This window comes from Octopus sinensis, linkage group LG4 (genome assembly GCF_006345805.1).
Source record: "Octopus sinensis linkage group LG4, ASM634580v1, whole genome shotgun sequence".
NCBI lineage: Eukaryota > Metazoa > Mollusca > Cephalopoda > Octopoda > Octopodidae > Octopus > Octopus sinensis.
In genome coordinates this window covers 35148808-35176307 of record NC_043000.1, presented here as the reverse complement: position 1 = coordinate 35176307, position 27500 = coordinate 35148808, and the positions used below count along the sequence as shown (strand labels likewise).

Here is a 27500-nt window from a genome sequence, read left to right as displayed (position 1 = left end):
CAGCTCACAGTTGCAAGATAAAAATTTTGACACCCAAGGAATAAATGAAAAGTGAATTTAACAGTTTTTCTTTGTTTTTTTAATGGTTATTGCCTGGTGTTATTATTGCAGTTTTTAGTGCACTACCTCAGACCATGTTGTTAGCAAGGCAATTACATCTACACACACACACACACACACACACACACAGCCACTGACCCATGGTTTTTCACTTGTGAGCAAGTAAGAGTTAGGCAGCATGCACTGCACTGCACCATGCTTTTGCTAATTGATTTAGGTGTTTCTGTGATTAAGAGCAAACACAAACACCTTCAGCTTTCTCCCGCCCTCTAAACCCATGGGAACATTGAGGACTTGACAGCCAGAGCAAGAAAGGGCTGCACTGAGGTGAAATTAAGTAACTTGCTGAAGGACACACTGTGCTGCTTGATTCAGAAATCAAGTCCAAAACCTAACCACAAGACCCTTTGTATCTTTTGATTAGGATGCCCAGCTCACAATGGAAGGCTGTCAGTTCAGTTCCTGGGATGGATGATGTGTTGTGTCTTTCAGCGAAGTACTTCATTACATATTGTTCCAGTCTACTTCCACTGTAATGATTATTATCGACCAAGCCACATCTAGAAGGTTTGGCAAGGAGTGGTGAAGACAAGGAGAGGAGGGTGTTTATTATCCTCCCTTGTAAAAAAACAATTAATGCAAGCATGCTAAACGCTAGCAACTCATATTCACTCATGAGTAAAGGGTAGCACTGTATAATATATGCGCACACACACACACAAGTGAGTAGATAAATTGAAAGAGGCACTCATCACATTTAGTAAGAGTTATTATTTAAAACAGTTTGATTCGGCCTCATACAACTTAAAAGTTTCATAGGTTCATCACAGCAACCTATGCTCATCAGATTCAAGTGGCCTTTTCAATTTTATCCCTCCTCCCTACTCAATCCTGTCACTAATCCTTCCATCTCCTTAGACTCCCTGCTATAAATTCCCCACTTCCTTCATCATCTCTCCATCTACAATCATTACCCATTCTCTGTTCTTTCAGATACAGGGTCCACTTTAGGTCCTTAACCAAGTTATGAGGCAACAATCACTAGTACTGGTGTCATTAAATAAACACCCCAAATACACTGTAAAGTGGTTGGTTTTAAGAGAGCCGTCCAGCCATAGACACCATGCTGAAATGCACATTGGTATATTATGCAGTCTCTGACTTGTCAGACACTGCCACACCATCCGACCCACACCAATATGGAAGCTAGATGTTAAAAATTGATGATGATGACGTGTGTGTGTGCGTGGAGAGAGAAATGAAGCTAGCATGCTTCACTGAATCTGTAATGCAAGTGTGAATGAATGACACGGTTGAGATGAGGAGAGAGGCAAACTGGGTACGAGTGGAACAGAGATGACATCATAAGTCTGGACATGTAATGTTAAGTGGAGACCAGGTGAGTAGAGAAGTACTAAAAGGGTCAAGTTGAAGGAAACTTTGCAAAGAGAAGACCAAGGAAGACATAAGCAGATGTGGTGAAAGGCTGATTTGAACCTCATACAGGAGATGACAAAACAATTTAACAAACTGAAAGACACTATATTGGGAAGAACTTGTCCAAACCATGCATGGAAGAATGACCATACAAATGATGAGGATGTAGGAGTATGCATTTATAAATACACACACACAATGTTATGTGTGTGTGTATCAATATAAATATCTATACACACACACACACACACGTTACATTGAGACATACATACACATGTGTGCCATAGTAACTTTATTTCTTGGACTGGTTGGCGCTATAATGTTCAGTTGATAACCATTTCTCTGTTAGTAATATTAATAAAATAGCTAGTTACTTGGTTGCCATGGCAAAATTATAGGTGATAGCATTTATTATATAGTGTGGCCAGTATCTTTGGCTGCCTTAGTAGATAGTATACTAGTAGAGTGTGAAAACTTGTGAACAAAAGAAATGTATTATGTAGATCTTGAAATCCTAGCTGGTGATTATAACAACCATATTAGTGAGATTTAACCAGCACAATAATAATAATGATAATAATAATAATAATAATAATAATAATAATAATGGTCTCAAATTTTTGTACAAAGCCAGAAAATTGAAGAGGAGAGTTTGAACTCACAACATGAAGTGCTAGAAGAAAGGCCATGAAGCATTTTGTCCAATATGCTAATGATTGTGTCAGTTCACTGTCTTAGTATTATTATTATTATTATTATTATTATTATTAGTAGTAGTAGTAGTAGTAGTAGTAGTAGTAGTAGTAGCAGCAGCAGCAGCAGCAGTAGCTGTAGTCCTTTCTACTATAGGTACAATGCCTGAAATTCTGGGGTGGGGGGTAGCTAGTCAGTTTACATCAATCCCCAGTACTAACTTATTTCATTAACTCCAAAAGGATGAAAGGCAAAGTCTACCTCGTCAGCATTTCAACTAAGAATGTAAAGATAGAATGCACCACTGCTTAGCATTTTGTCTGACATGCTAACAATTCTGCCAGCTCGCCTTTGCACATTTTAAGGAAACTATTATTTATGTGAGGTCCATGTTGTGACTTGACACATGACTATATTATACTCGTGTAGTTTCCATTTACACTGCATGACAAAGCAGTAGTAGCAGTAACAGCAATCATTATTATTATTATCATTTTTATTATTATTATTATCATCATTTTTATCATTATTATTATTATTACATTTGCCTCTCATAGCATGAAGACATCTTTTTTTTATTCTCTTTTCAAAACACAATAATTTCAAGTGTTTCCAGTACTTCAAGTGTTTTAAGTATATGTAAAAAATCTAAAATTATCAAAGAAAAGGGCTGCCCATGATACAGCCTGGGCAACAGAAAAAAAAAAGCATTTGTTTCATGAAGTTTTAAAATTTTATCTACACCCATTGCTTCTTCATATCCAAATGCCTGCCACATATGAATTATTGCAGACAAGACACTTCAATGGCTAAAAGAAAAACAAAAAAAAAGAAAAGAAACGAAACACGACTAAATGTCTATGAGGAAGAAAAATATATACAATACAGTGAGCAGCTAATAGAAGATGTCCTAAATATCCAAACAAATAGTTTAGATGACAGCAACGGTAACAACAACATTTGCAACTTTCACATTTGCAAATTCCACACATTGAAGCCAGTTTATAGAGAAGTTGTGTGAAGACTAACCTTGCCTCAATACCAAATGAACAGACATAATTTTTGGATCTACCACAGTTCCATGAAAAGAGATGTAGAGGAGGGAATTTTGTAAAACCCAACTGCATTTCTTTGTCATAGGAGATAATTCAGAAGGAGGTGAAGGGAAAACGGGTATCACTGTCTGTGAAAAGATGGAAGTGAATAAAATTCCTCACATGCCAAGTAGTACAACAAACCCTCCAAGACATATTAGGAGAAATTCAACTGAATAAGACACCAATTGCCATACCTCTGAAACTGAAAAAAGCAGTCCAAAAAACAGGCTGAAATTGTCAGAAATACCCCTGGTTATATATCTCTGACCCAATACATGGGTCAAAGAAACACAAGACCCACAATATAAGATACTGGACATGATGCAGAGCCATGGACAGTAGTGACCTGAATGATGCAATATAATGAAGTGGTTGAAGCAGGTGAAACAAAATGTAATCTGTGGTCAGGGAACATCAAAAGTGAACTTGCAAGTCCTAATAATTGGTGAAGGCCAGAGAGCAATACTCGAACTATGCAGAGTAAAAGAGTGTGAGATAGAGGAGATGGAGCAGAGAGCCTAGTTTTTTTATTTGTTAGAGCAAAACACACCTAAGAGGTGAATGCCCTGAAAGAACTATGAAAACTAAATACAAAATAAGAGCAACAACAACAACGAAAAGAACAAACCACAGTTTCCAGAGCATCACTATCCAAAACTCGAAGGATAGCAAAAGAAATATCATTAGGCCCATGATCTCACAAACAGATGGACCTTACCCTGCAAACAGCAGCACCAGCTTGTAATAACACACAATCTCAGTGCACTGAAGAAGAAATAATTACAAAGAAAAGTATGGAAAGAAAAAGAAATAAAGCACTAAACACTGGAAACAAGTGAAGAAGAAGAAGAACCAATTTCTTTTATAAGTGAGAACAAAATTTCTCCTCAGAAAAATAAGAGAATTCAGATGAAGAAGAGGAACTAAAATTCACTGTTCTCTGAAAATAATACCAACAATCAATAGACAAAGTTATGCATCCGTGGTGCCACAGACTAACCAAAATTGTAGTGATACCTAAACATTTATGTTCAGAATATAAATAACTGCAAAAGATAGACTGCTCATAAAATTAAGATACTGTATCAAGTTTAAAAAAGAATATCCAGAAAATATCAGTGGTTCAACACTAACTTTCTCAAAATTGTTGCATTTGGTTGCATTCAAACAGTTTGAAAACTGGTGAAATAAACAGGGATGTGGAGGACCAAACCAATAATCTTTTATGCTTTATTTTCTTTAAATTATTGGGTTTTATGATACTGTTTTGTCATTATTGCGGAGCAAATATGGGTACCTATACTGGTACATATAATGCATATGAATGTTTGCACTTCCAAAAGTTTTAATACACCCTTCCACATATTGTACAATGGCTCTTATCTCCACCACCATATTTGAAAACAGATTTTTTTCACTCACATTCCTCCACAATTATCATTTCTTTCCTTCTATTCCTTGGTGAATGTTTCACATTTTCGTATTTCTTGGAGTCCTTGAGGCTAATAAAGATCATTATTATTAGCATTAGTATTAGTAGCAGTAGTAATAGTACAGCAGTGAGCTGGCAAAACCGTTAGCACGCCAGGTGAAATGCTCAACAGTATTTCGTAAGTCCTCACGTTCTGGGTTAAAATTCCGCTGATGTCGACTTTGCCTTTTATCCTTTTGGGGTTAATAAATTAAGTACCAGTGAAACACTGGGGTCAATGTAGTCGACTTATCCCCTCCCCAAAATAGCTGTCCCTGTGGCAAAATTTGAAACCATTATTATTTTATTTTTATTATTATTATTATATTATTATTAAGAGAGTAGTGCATGCCATCAAAGTGACACTGGGGTAAAATATATGAAGCCCAGTATACCCATCATGACTACCTGTCTGATAAGGTTACACTAGGCACATGCATCACAACCATATATGCATGACATGGTGATTTCAAATCAAGATTAACAGCACATGACCTTGCAGATGGGGCCCAGCTAGAATTTTCTTCAGGTTGAGTAGCCCACCCTGCGCAAAAGGTTCCTGAATAAGAGCTGTTTAAGGATAATGAACGAAACACTCATGTTTCCAGAGGTGAATTATCCAAACCCCAAAGAATTCCTCTCAATACATGATGCTCCCCCACTACTTCTGCTCGTGATCAGAGATGCACATATCGTCAGCCACTAAAGGACATGCTCAACTGGTTATGGTCAAACAACTGACAAGCAAATCTGTGGTGGTGAGCAGAATATTTGCTGTAGCCCATCTTTTATACCAAGACAAAACAATGTACATGATAACACTTCCAATCAGTTAAGATGAGAAGCCATGAGAGCCACTGCCTGGTACTGCATCAGTGCATTCATTATTATTATTATTGTGGTGGTGGCAGCAGTGGTAGTAGTAGTAGTAGTGGTGGTAGCAGCAGCAATAGTAGTAGCAGTAAAATATGTGCAATTGGTTAATTCAAATGATCATTTTAAAACTTTATAATCATTTAAACCCAATATTCATTAATAAGGACCATTTTAAACCATAATATTATAAACCATAATATTATAGGCACAGGAGTGGCTGTGTGGTAAGTAGCTTGCTAACCAACCACATGGTTCCGGGTTCAGTCCCACTGTGTGGCATCTTGGGCAAGTGTCTGCGGCTATAGACCCGGGCCGACCAATGCCTCGTGAGTGGATTTGGTAGACGGAAACTGAAAGAAGCCTGTCGTATATATGTATATATATATACATAAGTGTGTGTGTATATGTTTGTGTGTCTGTGTTTGTCCCCCTAGCATTGCTTGACAACCGATGCTGGTGTGTTTACGTCCCTGTCACTTAGCAGTTCGGCAAAACAGACTGATAGAATAAGTACTGGGCTTACAAAGAATAAGTCCCGGGGTCGATTTGCTCGACTAAAGGCGGTGCTCCAGCATGGCCGCAGTCAAATGACTGAAACAAGTAAAAGAGTAAAGAGTAAAGTAATAAAATGGAGATGAAATCATGAAAATAAAGGTGCAATCAGTAATAATTAATTGTTGCGAAGGTTGTGCCCTCATCTGACACATGAAATAAAAAACACCTAAAAATTAGAACAATTAATGAGTGATTAAAGAGAAAACAAAAGAAAGCCAAGGAATAAATGTAAAGGAGAGCAAGACAACAAATCAAATGAAACAAAAAGGTGTCATACTAGATGAGTGATGACACGTCATCATGACAGGCAACTGCTACAATGGCAAGGATGAAGAAATACAAAGCAATGTTGAGAAGAATAACAAAGCTTGTGTAAAACCTAAATGGCTTTTGTGTGGTTTAGGCTTCTAACATACAACAAAACTGGCTGACATCAACTTGGCATATGATTCCAGTTTTTTTTAAAGACATGGCAAAAGATAGGAAAACCATAAAGTGAAAGGTTTCACCATTAATGAAGCGCCACATGCAGGAAGATGATGTCAATAAATATGAATGGCATTTACATAAAAGCACTTATATGGAATGGCTGTGTGATAAGAAATTTGCTTCCCAACCACATGGTTCTGGGTTCAGTTCCATTGTGTGGCACTCGTGGCAAGTGTCTTATATTACAGCCTTAGGCTGACCAAAACCTTCGCAGTGGATTTGGTAGACAGAAACTGAAAGATGCCCACTGTGTGTGTACGTGCGTGTGTCTCCACCACCACTTGACAACCAGTGTTGGTGTGTTTATATCCTGATAACTTAGTGGTTCAGCAAAAAAGATTGACAGAATAAGTACCAGGCTTTAAAAATAAATTTGTACTGGGGTCAAATTCATTTGACTAAAATTCTTCAAGGCAGTGCCCCAGCATGGCCATAATTTGATGATAAAATATAAAGAAAAAGAAATACAATCACAATATCTTTGATCAGAAATAATAAACGAGGACAACAAAGCTTAGTTGAGAGACGAGAAAATACGTTTCTTCTCTCAAAAGGCAATCCTTAAAACTGCTTCAACTATTTCAGTCAACCTTCATTTCTGAACCAGTTTAAACATTATTTTTAGTCTTACATCCATTTTTCCATGTGGTGAGCTGCTTTAAACCTCTTAACATTCAGATTACTTTGTCCAATTTAATACTTATTTAATCACATTGTTTTGAATTAATCACATTTTATCTTGCAGTTTTGAGATTTTGCTGATTTGATCATGTTTTTCAAATGACGTTGTAGGGTAGGTGTGAGAAGCTTGATCTGGACTGTTGGGATATGCGAGTTTCAATGCTAAAGAGTTAACAATACTTTTTACAGCAGGATACTCTTCCTGCTCTTAATCGCCCAACAATGAAATAAGGGGCTGAGTGCTTTCATTACTACCACATAAACCAAAGCAAACAGGGAAGAGAATACAATAATGGTAAGGTTTGAATTCATACCCAGTGTTGCCAAAAATGTCGTGACTGTCCTCTATAGATATTAAAACTTATTGACTCTTCCAAAGTAATTATTCAAAGCATTTTAATTAACACTGTACTTATTTTCTACCTTGAATATTTTATGCATTGCAGATTGTAAAATCTACTTTAAACTATTTTGGGGGCCAAACTTTTTACTTCAATCAACCAGTTAATATTTCTTCTATACAAGTACAACATATGGAGTTAGTTGTGTGACTGTTTCTAATTAGATGCTGACAGGAATGGTTTATCTGTTGGTATTCTTGTTATTTCAGGAGAATAATTTTTCAAGATATACTCAGGGTAGTGAGTGAAATGTAAACTAAAATATCCAACAATTATATTATCAATGATGCAGTGTGGAGGGGTTCTAATTCATGAAACCTATTGAAATATAAGTGAGCTGAACTGCGTTTGGATTGGATAATGCTTAGCAGGAAATATATAAATATTTAGAAGATAAATATCTATGCTGGAAAACATTCCTCTGTCTTTGACAATAAAGTGAACTGAGACATAGTAAGACAATTCTGTATTTCTGAGATGAGGAATTTATATATTATGTATTAACTGGAGTGTCATCATCATCTTGATAATTGCTTTCAAAACACCTGAAGGCGGCTGGAGAGTACAACAGTTGAAACGCAGTGAAAGCAACAGACGTTATGAGGATACCACTCTCACTATTACATGAGACAATGTAGTAATTAATATATCTGTTGGTCCAATTGCAGTGATTTGTGCTGCTGTGTGTGTGTGGACAACCGTTGACTCTTCACCTGAATCATTTACTAAGTGTGTAACCTTTAATACTTTGACTGTAAAATGCACACGATAAGTGTTTTTGCTTTTGTGTAAACTACTCCAGTGCCATTAGAATAAGAGAAATTAAACCAAGAGAAGACTAATTAAGCAACATTTTAGCAAATAATAATAATAATAATAATGAAACATTTCTATCAAGAAACATAAAGAAATCAACTTGAAATTTTACCAATAAATAAAGCAAGTTCCTTGCTGTATTTATTTACTGATAATTTCTTTTGACTCGATGAAAGACTCTTACTAAATTGGCTAAAAATAGTGAATATTAAATAAACAGATTAATTATTATTATTAAAGAATAAAAAAGAGAAAGCGCATATCAGTAATGGATCGACTGATTGTTCCTATCATCTTAACTTGATATTAGACATGCAACAACTAAATTAGATAAATGGAGAGTTTAATAAACACACACCAATAGCATCGTCATCACCGTTGATAAATTAAAGTGTGCAAGACAATTTACCAAAGTAAATATTACTGTCTAATAGAATCCTGTCAATTGTTTTCTGCTTATCAAAGCTGCATTTCAATTTCACGTGTAATAAATTCATTATCAACAAAGAAAAAAAACAAAACAAAATAATAATGAAAGGAAAGCAAAATGATTGCATCTCTATGAGATGATGATGGTGGTGGTAGGGAGATGAAGAAAAACAACAACAAAATGAGGCCAGCAAATAAAGAGAGAGGTTGAGGAAATGTGAAGTAAAATAAAACAAAAAAAAAATAAATAAATCTTCTTTTACAAAAACTGCAAAAATAAGGTGATTTGTATGTTTTTGTTTTTCTTTTTGCTTTGTTTTTATAAAAAAATTGTTTGATGCTGTTTTTCTTGTCCCATCTCTCACAGGTGTGATTTCCTGTTTGCTATTGACTAGTTTTTACCATACAAATAATGTTTTTCAGTTGGGAAAGTGCAGGGAAAAGGGAGAGAATTAGTAGAGTAAACCATAAACAAGAATCTGATGTATAAACAGCAGGCAGAGACTTAGTCTAAATATGAGTGAGTACATTGCCACACACTGTAGCAGCACCAAACATTAAAAAAGTACATAAAAAACAACAGTCCTTCAAAAGATATGTACTAAACATCAGTACAACTTTTTCTCCTATAAATAGGGCAGGTTGGCAGAAACAACAGTGTCAAATTCTCAAAGGATAATGAGTAAAAAAAATATATATATAAAAAAATTTTAGTGTTTATGAAACGAAAACTGTGAAAGCCACATATAATGAAAAATGTTGACTATTTATGAAGGAAAGAGTTGAAAGATTGATAACCAAAAAGCTCATTCAATTAACAAGAAAAATGTTGTGAAACAGCTATTAAATATTAAATTTATATTTACTACATAACAAATTTACTGTATTTCCATTAATGTTTTCTCAGTGAGATGCTATATTCATAAGAGAATTCAATTTAATGTAACATAAAAATACACACAGTAAACAGGACTATAATTTGTTATTTATCAGATAAATTTTAAAATAAATTTGATCTAATTGAAGATAGATTAATAGAACGGTTGGGGAAAAAAATTGATAAATTAATTTTTATTTGTAACAGTTGAACGCATACAACTAAACTATTTAATATTATTACCACTACTACTACATGCTAATTTAATTGGCAGGGTTGTACAATCTTGAGGTTTGGTGAAAATATGTCTCTTCAAATCTCAAGAAACTTTCTTAGGGTTTTCTTACAGAATATAAGGTTTGCACTTATATTCTGCAGGTTGACAATGCAAGTCTCAATTCCAGAACCCTTCAGCTTTTTGAGCAGCAGTTTATTATTGTTGTTGTTGTTATTGGTGAGCTGGCAGAATCATTAGAGCTTCCCACAAAATGCTCAGCTGTATTTCTTCCAACTTGAAGTTCTGAGTTCAAATTCTGCCTTTCATCCTTCTAGAGTCAGTAAAATAAGTATCAGTTGAGCACTGGGGGTCAATGTAATTGACAAGCCTCTTCCCTAAAATTTCAGGTCTTGTGCCTTCCAGTAGAAAGAATTTCTGTTATTATTGTTGTCTAGAATTGGGATTCTTTGTCCTCCAAATCTGGTGACTTTGCTCAGTGTTTCAAACTTCTAGAGGATGATGGATGGAACTGGAATGAAGCTCAAGAACCTGTTGTCTTCTCTGGACCATTACTATACCTTCATTTGATTGGTAGGACATGGGTGGCATCTGAAAGGATTTGTCCAATTGTGGGAGACCTCTAGCTTTGTGTTACTAGGAAGGCTTGGACCAGCTGCAAACTTTTCAACCCTGCAACTGAAGGTGATGTGACCCTTGTTCACTCAGGCCATGACCAATCTTGTATGGATTCTGCTTTATTATCATAAAGGCATGCAGGGTTAGTGAGTAAGGTCCCACAGAGACTGGTGCTTTTAACGAGACACCATCCCTCAATAGATTGTTCATTATGGCTCAAAGAAGCTTTAGCTGAAGCATGTTGCCAACTCAGTAAGTTGTCTCATGTGGGTTTTATATCAGACTGCACACGATCTGCGTGGGTTACCTTCACCACTGCTTTGTCCTGCATATCAGAAGTTTCATCTACCATTATTACTAACATTATTAAGATAACAAGATGGCAATATCACTAGCATGCTGCACAAAAGTGGGATTTAATCCATCTTTACATTAAGCACAAATTTTGTTGACTTGACCTTTCATTCTTTCTGGGTCAATAAAATAAGACCAGTTGAGCTCTGAGGTCGATGTCATTGACTTATCCCCACCCCTGAAATTGCTGGCCTTGTGCCAAGATTTGAAACTATTATTATTATTATTATTATTATTATTATTATTATTATCATTATTATCATGGGAGAGAGCAGCACATGCCATCAAAATGACACTGGGGTACAAATATATGAAGCCCAATACACCCATTATGACTACCTGTCTGATAAGGGTACACCAGGCACAAGCATCACAAATGTATGTGCACGACATAATGATTTCAGATCAAGAAAAACAGCACATGACCTTGCAGGTGGGGCCCAGCTAGAATTTTCTTCAGGTCGAGTAGCCCATCCTACTCAAAAGGTCCATGAATAAGGGTTGTTTAAGGATGTTGAATGAAACACTCATGTTTCCAGAGGTGAATTATTCAAAACCCCAAAAATCCCTCTCAACACATAGCTATGATGCTCCCCCACTACTTCTGCTCGTGATCAGAAATACACATACCGTCAGCTACTAAGGGACATGCTCCACTAGTTAAGGTCAAACAACTGACAAGCAAATCTGTGGTATTGAGCAGAATATTTGCTGTAGCCCATCTTTTATACCAAGACAAAACATGATAACACTTCCAATCAATTAAGATCAGAAGCCATTGTTGTTGTTGTTGTTGTTGTTGAGAGCAGCAAGCTGGCAGAATTGTTAGCACACCAAGCAAAACGCTTAGTGGCATTTTGCCTGCCTTTAAGTTCTGAGTTCAAATTCTGCCGAGGTCAGCTTTACCTTACATCTTTTCAGTGTCAATCAAATAAGTACCAGATAAGAGGGTCAATGTAATTGACTTAATTCCTGCCAAAGATTGCTGGCCTTGTGCCAAAACCTGAAGTTATTAATGATGTTGTCATCATCTTCCTTAATTTTATTATGGCTGTTGCATGAAGTTCAGTCTCATTTGTTGTTCATAGTTTCTACAATCCCACGCCGTTGTCCTTGTGTTAGAACTGAAAAATCTCTAATTGAATACATTTATACTAAAAGATATTGCCAGTCTGGAGCACTATTTTTTTTTTTTTTACTTTTTTGCTAGACTGGTCTATTATTACCTAATGTATGATTTCCTTTTCAAAGATAGGAGGGTGTCATACAGTGCTATACAATTTGACTCACCACTAAATTACAGGGACTTAAGCAATCAACAGTTGTTACATGATAGTGGGGACCAAACACACATGTATATACACACACAGACACATAGACATATATATATATATATATATATGTATATATATATATATATATATATATATATATATATTATATATATATATATATGCATGTGTATTTATTTAAATATAAACATACGTAAAACAAGAGAAAAAGACACACAAATATATACAGGGGTTGGACAAAATAACAGAAATCCCTAGCATCATAATTTTGAAATATCGATAAAACCCATTGAATTATTATTAGTGTTGCTTAATATGTTTTACTAAAATAGCTGTTTCTTTTCAAATATCATCAGGAAAAGGTAATTAAAATTCATTAAAATGATAGATCTATCAGACTTTCAAAGAGGTCAAATTGTTGGTGCTCATATGGCAGGTGCTAGCATAACGAAAACAGCCGAAATGTTTGGTGTATCAAGAAGTACTGTCTTGAAAGTAATGACAGCCTTTGGGAAAGAGGGAAAAACCCTCCTCGTCAAACCAAAACTCTGGAAGAAAACCAAAATTTTCAGATAGGTACCATCAGACTCTTATGCGAATTGTTAAAAAGGATCACAAAAGTACAGCTCCCAAAATTACTGCAGAACTTAATGACCACCTTGAGAACCCAGTTTCCTCAAAAACCGTTCGCTGGATTTCATGGGAGGGCTACAATCAGAAAACTCTACTTTCAAAAAGAAATGTTGTAAAGCATATAGAGTGGAGTAAAAACCTACAGAACTGGTCCCTAGAGCAAGTAGAAGAATGTTATTTTCTCAGACAAGTCATCCTTTACCTTATATCCAACCATCAGCTGAGTGTGGAGACAACCAAAAGAAGCATTTGACCCAGACTGCTTTCTTACAACTGTTAAACATGGAAGAGGATCTATGATGATGGGGGCAGGGGCTATATCTTGGAAATTCACCAGTCCAATGGTTTCCCTTTATGGCAGAATTAATAGTTGATACTATTTAAGCATATTATCTGATCAAATTCATCCTATGGTTGCAGAACTGTTCCGGAGGGAAATGCAATCTTTCAGGATGATAATGCACCAATTCACAAAGCTAAATTCGTTACTGAATGGCACAAGTAACACTCTAGTGAAGTTGAACATCTTATCTGGCCACCACAGTCCCCAGATCTCAATATTATTATACATTTATGGTGCATTTTAGAAAAACAAGTCAGGAGTCGATATTCTCCACCATCATCACTACAAGAACTGGAGACTGTTTTAACTGAAGAATGGACAAAAAATTCCTTTGGAAACAATTCAAACTTTGTACAAGTCCATACCTCTAAGAATTCAAGCTGTAATTACTGCGAAAGGCAGTCCTACCCCATATTAAAATATATTTGTTTGAAATTCTAAGGTGTTTCAATTATTTTGTCCAACTCCTGTATATATCTACATACATATATATATATGTATGGTAAAAGAAAGATGGAAGGTAGAATATGAGAATTTTTATTATTAATCACATCAATTGTTTCAACACTTCTAGCATTGATCCCTCAGGTGGTGGGTGCACTTAACAACTGGTTCAGAGTTAATGAAAGGTATTATTTTGCAGAGAAAAATAATAAGGGACAAACCTGAGAAGCATCACCATTTTCAGCAGCATGTAAGGCTGCACTTGAACGAGCAACAGTGTAAAGATCTCCGTTACAGGATTGCAGCAAGTCTTTACTCGTAGATAAGTTAATGGCTGTCTCCTGATGGCTGCCTCCTTCCATCATCCCATCTTCCTACAAGAACAAATATTTACAGTTTTATTCAAGTGTGTGTGTGTGTGTGTGTAAGGAATTCTGGGGGTGGAAACAAAACCTGGAATCAAAGGGTTTTAAAGTTCACTTAGGAAAGACCAAGGGTCTGGTAAATAAGAAATTGGAGAGGATCCTACCCACTTCAGGTAAATGGCCTTGCTTGATATGTAGGAAAGGCATAGGCAGGAATTCCATACAGTGTACCCAGTGCAAGCTATGGGCACACAAGAATTGCAATGGAATGGTAACAAGGTTAACAGAGAAAGTAGTATTTGTAAGTGGAAGATGGACAGAAGCCATAAAGATTAGAGATATATGGCAAACTGTATGCCCTGAAGATTCTTCAAAAGTAGAAGATAATTTCAGCTACCTAGATGAGCTAATTAGTAGCAGAGGAAGATGAAATGAAAGTGTAATTGTTAGAATAAGAAAAGGATGGAAAAAGTTGAGAGCTTTCACTTCAGTTGGCAACCAAAGGTCTCACTCTCTGAGAGAAAGCAAGATTGTATGAAGCATGTGTATGGATGGCAATGCTACATGATAGTGAGACGTGGGCCTTGAATGTAGAGGACATGTGAAGACAAGAGAGGAATGAAACAGGTACACTCTGTGCTGGAAGTGCAATGTCAGTGCACATGTGCAACAGAGCACTAGGATATTGAGAGAAAAGTTAGGCAGGAGTGGCTGTGTGGTAAGTAGCTTGCTTACCAACCACATGGTTGCCAGTTCAGTCCCACTGTGTGGCACCTTGGACAAGTGTCTTTTACTAAAGCCTCAGACTTACCAAAGCCTTGTGAGTGGATTTGTTAAATGGAAACTGAAAGAAGCCCATCATATATATATGTGTGTGATTGTGTTTGTCCCCCCAACATTGCTTTCTCACCTACTTTCTCCCCCAGTCACTTCCTTTCAGTACATTCTCTCACCTCCCTGTGATGTTCTGCATCATCAGTCCCTCACTTACCTGCTATCACCCTCAGTGCCTTGACATATCAACTGTAACCCATGCCCCACCCTCAGACTCTCCTATATTTCTCTCCTTCATTTACTACAATCTCCTCATTACTCACCCAGCCCAAGGCACTTTATCACCTCACCTCTTCCCACCACCCTCAATTTCCCTTGAGGGTATACCCTGACACATCTTCACCATCATCTGTCTCTTACTGTCACTCTCTCTCTCTCTATCTATCTATCTATCTTACTCACCAACTCACTTTCTTTTCCAACTGGGGTACCCATGTAATCTGCTCTACAACAAGACACCTATATCTGTCCCCTCTAGACCGTAAATCTCTCAGCTGGCATAAAGCCCACACCCACTCAATACTACTCTATCTACAGTGACTCTGTCAGTATTGGTGCCATGTAAAAAGCACTGAATACACTCTGTAACAGGGATAACCATTTATCTCTTCAGCAAGATACTTATTTCTGTCCTTCTAGCATAGTTTAAGCTCTCATCACCTGGCACAAAGACCCCACCCTCAATACCACATCCCCTCTCAGTTGAGGGACTTTTGTCTTGTAAATTACTTGGTGACCTCACTGGTGCCACATAAAAAGCATCCAGTCTACTCTGTAAAGTGGTTGGTGTTAGGAAGGGCATCGACCAGCCATAGAAACCATGCCAAAGAAGATAGTGGAACTTGGTACAATCCTCTAATTCACCATCAAACCAACTCACGCCATCATGGAAAACATGTTCATGACAATGATCACACACACACTATCTTGACCATTACAAATGTTTATATTTTAATACAAAAGCTATTTTAATAATAATAATAATAATAATTATTATTATTATTATTATTATTATTATTATTAAGAAGGCAGTGAGCTGGCAGAATCATTAGCATGGCAAGCTGGCAGAATCGTTAGCATGCCAGGCAAAATGCTTAGTGGTTTTCCATCTGCCGCTATGTTCTTAGTTCAAATTCCACAGAGGTCAACTTTATCTTTTACCCTTTCAGGGTTCATAAATTAAGTACCAGTTATGCACTGAGGTCAATGTAATCGACTAGCCCCCTCCCTCACAATTCAGGCCTTGTGCCTATACTAGAAAGGGTTATTATTATTATTATTAATGCTAAAACAGATAGTAGAGCTTGGTGCAGTGCCTGCTCCAGTCGAACTGTCCAACCCATACCAGCAAGGAAGACAGATGTTACCTGATGATGCTAGTTTTATAAGACGTTTTAACGATGTATATCAACCTGTGAGTACAAATATCAAAATTGTTGTAACCAGAAGAGTAAATGTGAGATAGGTGCCAGTAAAGTTGTAAAAGAGTATTTAACCCTTTCAATACCAACCCGGCTGAAACTGCCTCTGGCCCTGTAGCATAAATGTCTTGTTTTCATAAGTTTTGAATTAAAATCTCCCACCAAACCTTAGTCACAATTTAGGTTCCTAACACAAGCTTAATAATAACAGTTATTTTACTAAATTCTCTGTTGTATTTAAAATTAATTGACTGAAACACAGAGCATCTCAAAATAAATACGGTAACAAAAGGGTTAAACTTTGTCAATTTCACTCCTCATCAAGCTCAACTTTGCCTTTCAAATTTCTGGGATTCAATAGACACCAAGAAAAAGCCTTTCATTTTTTGTCAGTGAAATGCAGCTGGAGCTAACTGGGTAGTTGTAAAAGTAGAACTCAATATCTGAGAGTTCTTGCTCAAGTTTTTTGGCTTCTTCAGCTCAATCAGCACTGTGCTAGTAATTTGTCTTTGTAAATACGAACTTGCTATAAAACCAAACTTCTTTATATGACTTTGTCAAGTACTTGTTAGTATAGTATAACTTACCACACAAATGTATCCGTGTGTTTAATAATAATTGTACAATATGTAACAGCACTCTAGATGAATGTAATGTTGTCAGAAGCTTAATACTTGTATAATATAACAGAGTCCTCTCGATAGATGGACTATTGTGACTAAACAAACATAAAACATGATATGAAGGGGAAGGCGAGAAAACTTCATAAGAAATAAAAAGATGAACTTTTAGAATATTACTAAAGAATCACAATTCAAACTATCATTAAATTCATTTCCAAATTGTTAGATGATTCCTTCATTTTTAAGTGTGGAGAAAGATTAGAAGTTTATCAGCTTTTTTCATTTCTTGTCAGTCTGTAGAGAAAAGTGTAAAAAATCTCATATTTGACTGGCAAACTAAAACAAAATAGATTGGCTAATAAAAAGTGAAAGAAAGAAAAACTAAGTGGAGAAAGACCGTAACTTCTATAAACCTTACTTAATTCAATAAAAATATGTTGCCACACACACACACACACCTTCAAAGTAACACTGTATTCACAAAGCTATAACTTACAGAGAAAGTAATTAATAAAGCAGTGGTGAGAGAGAGAGAGAAGGTAGGAGTAAGGAATGGAGAAAGAGGAGAAAAGATGCTGATTTTAACAGATTCATTGCAACAGATTAATAGAAAAGCCATAAGAAGACTAAGTGCAGCAGATATAAGATTTGAGAGTTTAGTGGTAAATACATCACAGAATGGAAAGGCACTAAAATTTCTTGGAATTTACAACTCATTTCACCATCCAACATGGAAAATAAAAAAAATAAATAAATAAATGAATTATTGAATCAGTGATGGTGGTGGTGGTGATCTAAGTAACAGATTTTAGTGCTCTACTATTTATTCAGCAAGTGTTCCAATGATTGGCTGACCTATGGAGGAGATTTTTGGCACTTTTAAGTTTTTTTACTTTCATATTTATTACACAACCACCACCACCACCATCATACGATGAGTGCACACCAAAACTGCTAATTTTGATGGCATATCGGTTGTCAGTGAGATGGTCGACGGTGAAAGAGAATGTCAAACTTGGAGCTTCTTGAACCATTATACAAAATGACTGCAGTTCAACAATGTACTTAGGAACCAAGGAAATTACATTCCAGAAAGCATTAAACTGTATTATATCCATTTCCATTTAGTGTAATGAGAGTAGGAAGAGTGTGTGTGTGTGTGAGAGAGAGAGAGAGAGAGATGACAGACAGGCATCTGATTGATAGAAAGAGAAATAGATAGATAAGAAGACAAAAGAACAGTCCATTCTTGTCAGAATATACTGAGGTTACACATTATTGATCCTGCTTAAAAAATATCAAACTTCAATATTATTATTTTTTTCCCCATTAAAAAGAAGACCAGCAATGTCCATAGTCTTCCCTTTATCCATTTATTTATTCCTATCAAGTTGAAGAAGCTATAGATTTTGGCAGGTTTCATAGATTATTAGAACAAACGGACAGAGAAATAAATGGTTAACTATAATTATTGTTGTTTTAAAATTCAATTTCCCAAGCTAGCACAGGCTGGGCAGACCAAATCTTCCATTTTATCATTTCGTCAATGAGACTCTAGGGTCTTTTTCTGAATGAACCATGTCTTCCCTATCTTCCTAGATGTACTTAAGTCTATTTACACTTAAAAAATTTTCCACACATAACTAAAAGCTCTCTTCCATCAGGCCTGTGTCAGCTGCTCTTATTCCATGTTCAAACCAGGAACAGATTGGCTCTTCTATACATAAATTACAGCTCCCTTCTAAATTCATCACACTTCTTAACATTTTCCTACTCACAAGACACATCTCTTTCCTTTTTATTTATGACATACTGTTAACATGACCCTACATGTTTCGCATTATACTTTGAACACCAGCCTACCGTTTCAGTCTTTTTCTGTCAACTCAACAACTTTTCTCACATCCCATATCCTTCTTATCAACACAAGTGTGTGTGTGTGAGTGTGTGTGTGTGTGTGTACATGTGTCCATGTATGGACACCCATATTTAAAGACATTCAAACATTGATACATACATATATGTAGTATTTAAAATTGATGTGAATAATCATTCTTTTGTAAAAATAAACATCTTTTACTTGTTCCAGTTCATGGGTTGTGGGCATGCTAGGGTGTGTGTGTGTGTGTGTGTGTCTATGCACGGGCATGCGTGTGTGCACCTCCTTTTTTCCTGTAGCAGCTTCATATATTGGTGAACAGTCAATTATGTTGTAGGGCAGAAAGATTAAAGTATAAGCTGGGTGACAAGTGGGGCTAGAATACTGAAGAAAGAGTTAGTTACCTGTGTCATGAGAATTTGCACCAGGTGTCAAAATGCCAACATCATGACTGCTGTCCAGTGCTCTGTGAACACTGCAGAGGCTGCAAGATGTGACAGGGACAGCTGCAGTGAAAAGTATGAAGCCATGGCCAGCAGGAAAAGACACAACAGATGTCTTGACCATGGCCACACACCAGAGTTCATCCCTCACATCTTTGAACAGCACCTTAGGCTCCGCTCCATTCAGATGCCTATTTGAAGCTGCTAGACACTGTGGTCAAACTCCAGCTGGAGAAGGCCATATGTGTGGTAGCAGGATTTGGCTGTTTAACATGACACCAAAAAATGTCAGAAACAGTAGTTGGAGAATTTCTACGACTTCACCAGCACCAATTTCTGGCTTCTTAATCCCCACTGATTGTAATTCCATGGGTAATTAAGTGTCAGGTGCAGTTCAGAAAGACACTAATTGCTCTGCCTGCAACTCCAAGGCTGAGATGGTGGCCTAGATCAAGGAGGTATTTGAAGATTTTCACAGTCACATGGTAAGGAATGCATGCACCAAGTTCCAGAGCCATTTGAGGCTGTGGTGGAAACGTCTTTAAGCAAATTGTTATCTCCTAGCTATAATCTAGTTGATATGTTTTTGATTCTTTAATTGAAATTGGGTTTTCTTTTATGCAAACTGTCAAATTTAGCATGAACACATTGTATATATTCTTACACACACAAACAAACACATATATACAGATATCTCAAAAGTAAATAGACACACCTTGTAATCTTGCACAAACACAATTCAATTAGTACAATGCCCAAATGGGTTAAATACTTAATAAACTACACAAGACATGTTTAAGTAAAGACTAGATAAAGTATTTTATGCATCACATCACATTATTTTGTTTCTAGAAATAAAAATTTAAAAAATAATGGTGTCTGTCTATTTTTCACATGTCTGTGTGCTCGTGTGTGTGTTCGTGAGTGTATATACATATTTGTGTGTGTGTGTGTGTGTGAGTATGTATGGTGGCTGGGGACTGCTACTTCACACAAAACTACTGTAGTATTTTGTTCCATCCCTTTATGCCCTGGAGTGACTGACTTCCATCCTTATGAGCTCAATCAAATACATACCAGGCAAAGTGCTGAGACTGATATCACTGATTTGAGAGAGGGAAATAAGCTAGTGCTCCAGCATGGGTATAATCCAAAGACTGAAAACAGGAAAAGCAAAGACAAAAAGAAGAAAATGTAGAAGCTCAAAATCAAATCAAAGTCATTCAATGATTTCTAAGGAAGAACCTTACTTCGACTTTTCTAATGCTTGTCGACCAACTCTCATTTCTTACAACTTGTCTGTCTGTAAATATCACTGGCAACATGACACTGGAATAACTATTTATTCTACAAACAACATTTGGTGGGGGAGAAAAAACTTTTCTAAAAGGAAAAAAAAAAGGTCAAAGTTTATTTTAAAAGGCTTCGATCCCTAACCTTACAAAGAGAGGGACAATGGTTTTTGATTCATCTAAAAGATACATCTAAGATGGCCAGACTAACACAGGAATAAATTCTGCTATATGCATTGAGAAGATGCATAAAAGACAGTCTTTTATGAAGTGATAAAGACTCTGTTGAACAAAAATGGTAAGAAAAGATGAAGAGATAAAGAAAGGTAAACTATTCCTCAAGAGTTAATTATCATTTAACAGACACAGCAATGTGATGTGGAGGTTAGAACTTATATGAAGAGGTTTAATTCCAATTGTTTTTTGTATAACAAGCTCAGACTTTATTTTTGAAACAAGATTTCTTCTATATCTTTAGCCTGAAACCTAATTGCATGTTACTGCTGCTGTAAACAAGTGCCTGTGACAAATAATGTCTCAGATCTTCTTTAGATATCACAAACAGATAAAGATGATATAACAGAAAGTCAATTAGTTTCACAGGCTTATATTCTTTGAGAAGTAATATGGCAACAGTTGGATGAATATAAAAACATTGGTGAATGTACTGAGAATTATTGACTGCTTGGAACCACTACAATAGCCAAGAAGAACCATGGAAAATGTCAACAAGAAAAGCAGTTGGAAAGTATGAACAGGTTATGAAGGATGGAGTATTGGCAGTGAGAAATAGTCATGGATTGAGGACAGGGTATAAAGAGAGAATAAGATGAGAAGATTGAAATAGTAAATAGGAAGAGAAAATCTCATGAAGTATTCTTGAAATACACAACTGTCTGTGAATACTCTGAGTAAACCATTAAGAAAAATAAAAGAAAAATTAAAAACTGAAAGAAATATAGGGAATGAAATTCTACAAGTTTAGCTAAAATATGAAGAAGATTTCTCTTTAAAAATTCCTTTGTGAAATCAAATATTTTCATTGGAAAGTATAAACCATCTTGACAGACACAGGAATTATAAAGTTATGTTAATACAATTCTTGACAATTCTATTTACACACACACACATCATTAAATTGAATAATCAAAGAACATGTTAATGAGTCAAGTAGCACTGAATAGTGTATCTGGTTGGAATACTATAGAAGAAACTGAACTCAGAACAGAAAGACAATGAAACACTCAGTGATTTTACAGTGCTCCTACTGCTGCATGTAACATTGAAATCTATTGTTACTGTAAACATTCCCAGCCAGGCAAACTTTGCCAAACACAGCTGAATGTGATTAGTGCCAAGATACAAACTGTTGGATCATCAACTGATAAACCAGTTTCATTTTAAACTGAGTCTCCCTAGCTACAGTAACTTGTAGAATTAAAATACTTATAGGTATTAATTAATAATTCCATATAATCAATGTTAATTTCTAGAATTACCAAGATAAATAGTGTATGTGGGAGAGAGAGAGGGAGAGAGAGAGAGAATGCATTTCAATGGAAGGAAGTTGATGTAAAATGGTTTGTAGTTTGTTGAAAAAAAAAGAATTCAGCATGAGAGGGAGAAGATGGCTATGATAATTATTTTGATTATTCTAGAGGAGGAATTAGATTTCAGGGTAGTCAAAGCCAAAAAAAATGACAATTTAAGAATGGGATAAAAATTGAAGGTAGTTTGTGATGGTTGACATTTTCAGTAAGCAGAGAGATTTCTTTGGTAAAATCACAGCCTGTTCCTGAAATTGGAAACAGCATTACAAGGCAAGCTTTCTTAGTCATGAACAAACTTACTATGGAATAAAGTTATACATAGCCATACATCATAAGTAATTTGGTTTTACATCTATTTTTACAGGCTACAATGGATTATATGAATACATCTATACACATACACACACAGAGTTGTATAATGTGTGTAAAATGCACAACATATACACACATCCACCCTTATATTTCCATACCAACAGCTTTTCAAAATACTACAGATTATTCATCATCATCGTCACTTAACATCTGTTTTCCATGCTAGCATGGGTTAGAGCAGTGGTCCCCAACCTTTTCACTACCAAACACCCTTTTATTTAAAAGACTTTTTCCATGGACCCCTTTTAATATACTTATCCTTATATATATATATATATATATATATATATATATATATGAAATTTTGAATTTAGTTCACAGACCCCTGGTACTACCTTTGAAAACCACCAAGGGTTCGCAGACCACAGGTTGGGAACCACTGGGTGAGATGGTTTGACAGGAACTGGGAAGGCTGAGAGCACACCAGGTTCTACTGTCTGTTTTGGCATAGTTTCTACAGCTGGATGCCCTTCCTAATACCAACCACTTTACAGAATGTACAAAGGGTGCTTTTTATGCAGCACCAGTATTTTTTGCATGGCACCAGCATCAGTACTTTCTATGTGGTATTAAGTACCAGTGCTTATATCTACAAATATAAAAATATCACTGTATCTTCTCATAAGTTGTTCATCATCAAAATGGAAACTGAATGTGGAGTCACTCAACAGCTTTGGATCCAAACCTGAATTTTTTCCATTTTAAATTGTTGACAAAACATGTCTGGAACTAAAGAGTTGAAGTTAATCAAAGATTGGTGCTGGTCCTACATACAATTTTCAAGTATCCCTAATCAGTAAATAGCCAGAAAATAACTAATAATTACCATAATGAGTGATATAATGTCTTTCACTCAATCAATCAATAATTGTTCTTTTAGCCACCGTCAGCAAAATTTTATTTTATTTAATTTTATTTTTTAGTTTTTACCATTTGAATGTTGATAAACTTCCAAACTAAGAGAAATAAAAAGAAATGTTTCACCGAACACATGGAATTCTACAAAAGTTGGAGTCTCAAACCATTCTTTCATTTGTGGAAATTCTTTAGTCAAAATTTGGTGTCAGTGAATTTATAGATGCTGATGGGACATAAAATTAATATAAATAAATAGATTTTAATTACAATATTATTTTGCCAATTTATTTTGAGATATTCCATGAAGCAAGTAGAAGTGAAATATGCTGCATTACTAAAAATACTGCCTCATTTAAAAAGACATCTTTCTTAAAACATCAAAAATAGACCAACTACTAACGTTTATTATTCATATTATTGCAGTTGCAATTATTATTATTATTATTATTAGTTTTAGTAGTAGTGGTAGTGTTATTGTTATTTATCTCTATCATACATATAAATCATCGTGTCAATGGCACAACAAAATTTAGATTAAAAAATAATAAGAAATTCTATTCTTCGATATTATATAGTTTCCATTGAAATCCAAATATTTGGAACTGTGACTCGGAATTATATATATATATATATAACAATTTTTTAACTGCTAATTCTGTAAGAATAGGCATTGTCCTTGACCAATGCAGACCCCTCTAAGACAGGTAAGGTGGATCTAAGAAAAAAAACATGATGAACAGAAAGAAGATTTCAGTAGGTGGAGATTCTGGGGAAATAAGGGTTGGGCACAACAACTGTAATAAGAGTTGGAGAGATGGGATTGGGTGTGTTGGGGGTGAGGATAGTAAGCGGTGGAGATACAAGACCAGCCAGTTCTGAGGAGTAAAATTTTAGTAACTGAAATAAGAAGACTACAAACGGCTGGATGAGTAATTGGATGATAAACCCCTACTACCTTACTTCTCACTTCCGAATTCTATGTTGAGGGAGGGAGGGAGGTATCTACTTGCAAATCTACTTCTATTGCACCTACCACTACTGCTATTGGTGTTGGTGATACTATTACCACCACCACAACAACAATAACAAAATTTTATGGCTATTGGGAACATTCAGTAAAGTATAAGTTTGCAACTAATAGGAAACATTGTATAAAAAAGTCCAAGAACTGATGAGCATAGAAATAGCAAACAATATTTATAAGAAAAGCTAATTAGCCCTGAAGCATCGAAAATTAACGAGGATTGAATTTAAGGTGAAGAAGAACATTAGATTTTTATTTAGAAGGGACACAATTATGAAAACAGGAGCCCCAGAAATACAGATTTTAAGACAAAGGTTAATGAAAGGATATGTGTGTATATTTAGAGATTGAAGCCCTAAAGACAATTGGGTACTAGGCTAATGGAAATGCAGAGTTGATGGAAACACTAATGAATAGGTTACTAGTGTAGAGAAGCAGTGTTCAATCACTGTAAGATTTCATTTTACCAGTTTAGAAGAGAAATTTCATTTCATTAACAAATGACTAACAACAAGAAAGGATAAGAAAGGATTATTTAATAAAAAAAAAAAAAGAGTGAATATTTGGTTTTGTAAATAACAACATGACTGTGAATAAAGGATGATAGAATCTTTAGAAAGAAACCTTTAAAACAACAGTCAAATTCTTTATTAAGAAAGAAATGATGATGATGATGATCATCATCAACATTATAAATAACAATATCACCAGAAACATTAGTTAACATATCTTCCATTGCCTTAATATAATTTTGAATAATTAAAACTTCATCACAATTGAGAAATGGCAACCTAGAAGTATATTTTTTTCTTTTTCTAGTTTTTTACCAAAAAAAGACAAAGTATAAACTGTTTGAAATCTTACACATCATGTGACTAAAGATGAGTGTAGAAGTCACTCATAACAACAACCAAGCGATACCAAGGTGCTTGGGATCTGAGCAACATTCTATGCCACAATAGATTGCATAAAACTTTCGGTTCCACAACGATTGAAGTACAAAGAATAACAAAGTGTGTGATTTCATTGAAAATTAATGGAATCATTTAATACCGATAATTAGCTCAGTTAGGAAATTAGATAATACTAATTAGAGTGAGCCAATTATTATATTTTATCGTTAATTATTTAGTTTTTTTAAACAAATCAAACATATAAAGACACAAGGTCTCCTAATTATTCAGAAATATCAACTTTAATGTCAGCATCAATAATTTGGTTCAAGCAAAACTGACAGATAAAGAATGGTAAGGTTTCTTTAAAGATTAAACTCTGTGTCATGACTGACATAGAAAAAGATTAAAGATTAAACTATCTGTGTCAAGACTGACAGAAGTAAAGTTTGTTGATTTAACCTTCAAATTAACACCCTGCTTTAACCAGAAATTTCAACAAAAGTTGGAAATATCTGATATTTGACATGAAGTGACTGATCCATCTGATTACACAAAGAGTAACAAGGAGAAGTTGACCAAGTTGGTTCATCATAAATTCTAAAAATTCCAAAAAAAAAAAAACATTATTTATTGAACACATATGTAACAAGAAACTAAAGGTTTAACTTCAATGGCTCACCAATAAACATAGATGTAAGTCAACAAAGACTTTGAACTTTTATTGAAATGCTTGGGGTAGAAGTAAACACCTACTTTATCTATTACTCATCATCATCATTTAATGTTCATTTTTCCATGCTAGCATGGGTTGGATGTTTGACAGGATCTAACAGGTCTTGAAGACTGCATTGTGCTCTGGTGTTTGTTCTGGAAGGGTTTCTATGGCTGAATGCCCTTCTTAATACCTTTATAAAATGTAATGGGTGCATTTTACACAGCACCAGCACTACTGAAGATATCTTACAGTCTACAAGACTAAGATCCTTTTTGATTGGATGGGACTAAAATAGAGATGGGGTGGCTTATTGCTTAAACACACAGAAGTTCAGGCAAAAAAAAAAGGCCTACAACACTTGGAGAATCTCCTCCACTCACCCCCAAACAGTTACCCAGGAATGCAACTGGTGTACAAAGGACGTCTATGTGTATCATATGGCCCTCAACCTATCTCACCTACCAAAACTGCAGCTGATCCCTACCCCTCAACCTGGGATCAGCAGACCCCTGGTGGTCTGCTAAGATTGTACTGGGAGACCATGAACTAAATTCAAAATTTTATATATATCTATAAATAAATATATATATATTTACATAAGGATAAGCATATCAAAAGGGGTCCTTGGGAAAACTCATTGAAATAAAAGTGTTGGGAACCACTGTAGTACACCATTGGCCAAACCCTTCAGAATCCTCGGTCTTCTATTCCAAAAGGTTCTCCAGTTTGCTTATACAGATGCCACACATGAAAATACTTTCTACTGTTTCAAACAAAGAGGCAACAGACCCTGACAATACCCCTTCTATCACACTTAAACATTGTACCCAGCACTTGCACCTATATTCACCAAATCATACCTGCCATCACTTACTTCCTACACAACCCACCCTATCCTCCAACTTTTCTCAGTAACCCCTGTCACTAATCCCTTATCTCTTACTCATTCCTTACTATTTTCCCCCATCCTCTCACTTACCATCCATCATCTTTCCGCCAAGAACAATTTTCCACTCTCTTTTATTCTTTCTCAATTGTAGGGGCCACTTTAAACTCTAGTTCTGCAAGGCCATCGTCAGTAGTGCTGGTGGCATAAAAACAAAACACCCACTATGTTCTGTAAAGATGGTATTGGGAAGGGTATCCAGCAGTAGAAACCAGGCTAAAGTAGGCATAGGAGTGTGGCACAGTCCTCTAACCATTCTGAGCCTATCAAACCGTCCAAACCATTGCCTGCATGAAAGATGTTAAATGATGAAAATAACGATGAAGAGGAAATTTTACAATATAGAATATGTGCTGCTGTAGAAGACAAAGCCTATGCAATCGGAAGCAATGTAGTGGTTCTCTGCAATCTACTAATTTCTAATTGAAGTAGAATCATATGTAGATTGGTCCTCTACTATTTCACTCTATCTCTCACAAAT

The 27500-nt window shown here is 35.6% G+C and overlaps 1 protein-coding gene across 10 annotated transcripts in view; it reads right to left on the bottom strand.

The window, feature by feature from the left end:
• LOC115210326 (forkhead box protein P1) overlaps positions 1–27500 on the bottom strand; it is a 566153-nt gene that overhangs the window by 179185 nt on the left and 359468 nt on the right. For all 10 annotated transcript variants that reach the window (XM_036501965.1, XM_036501970.1, XM_029778855.2 and 7 more), the window contains one exon: positions 14023–14175. In XM_036501965.1, coding sequence (XP_036357858.1) covers positions 14023–14175 — 153 coding nt within the window. The remainder of the gene's footprint in view (positions 1–14022; positions 14176–27500) is intronic.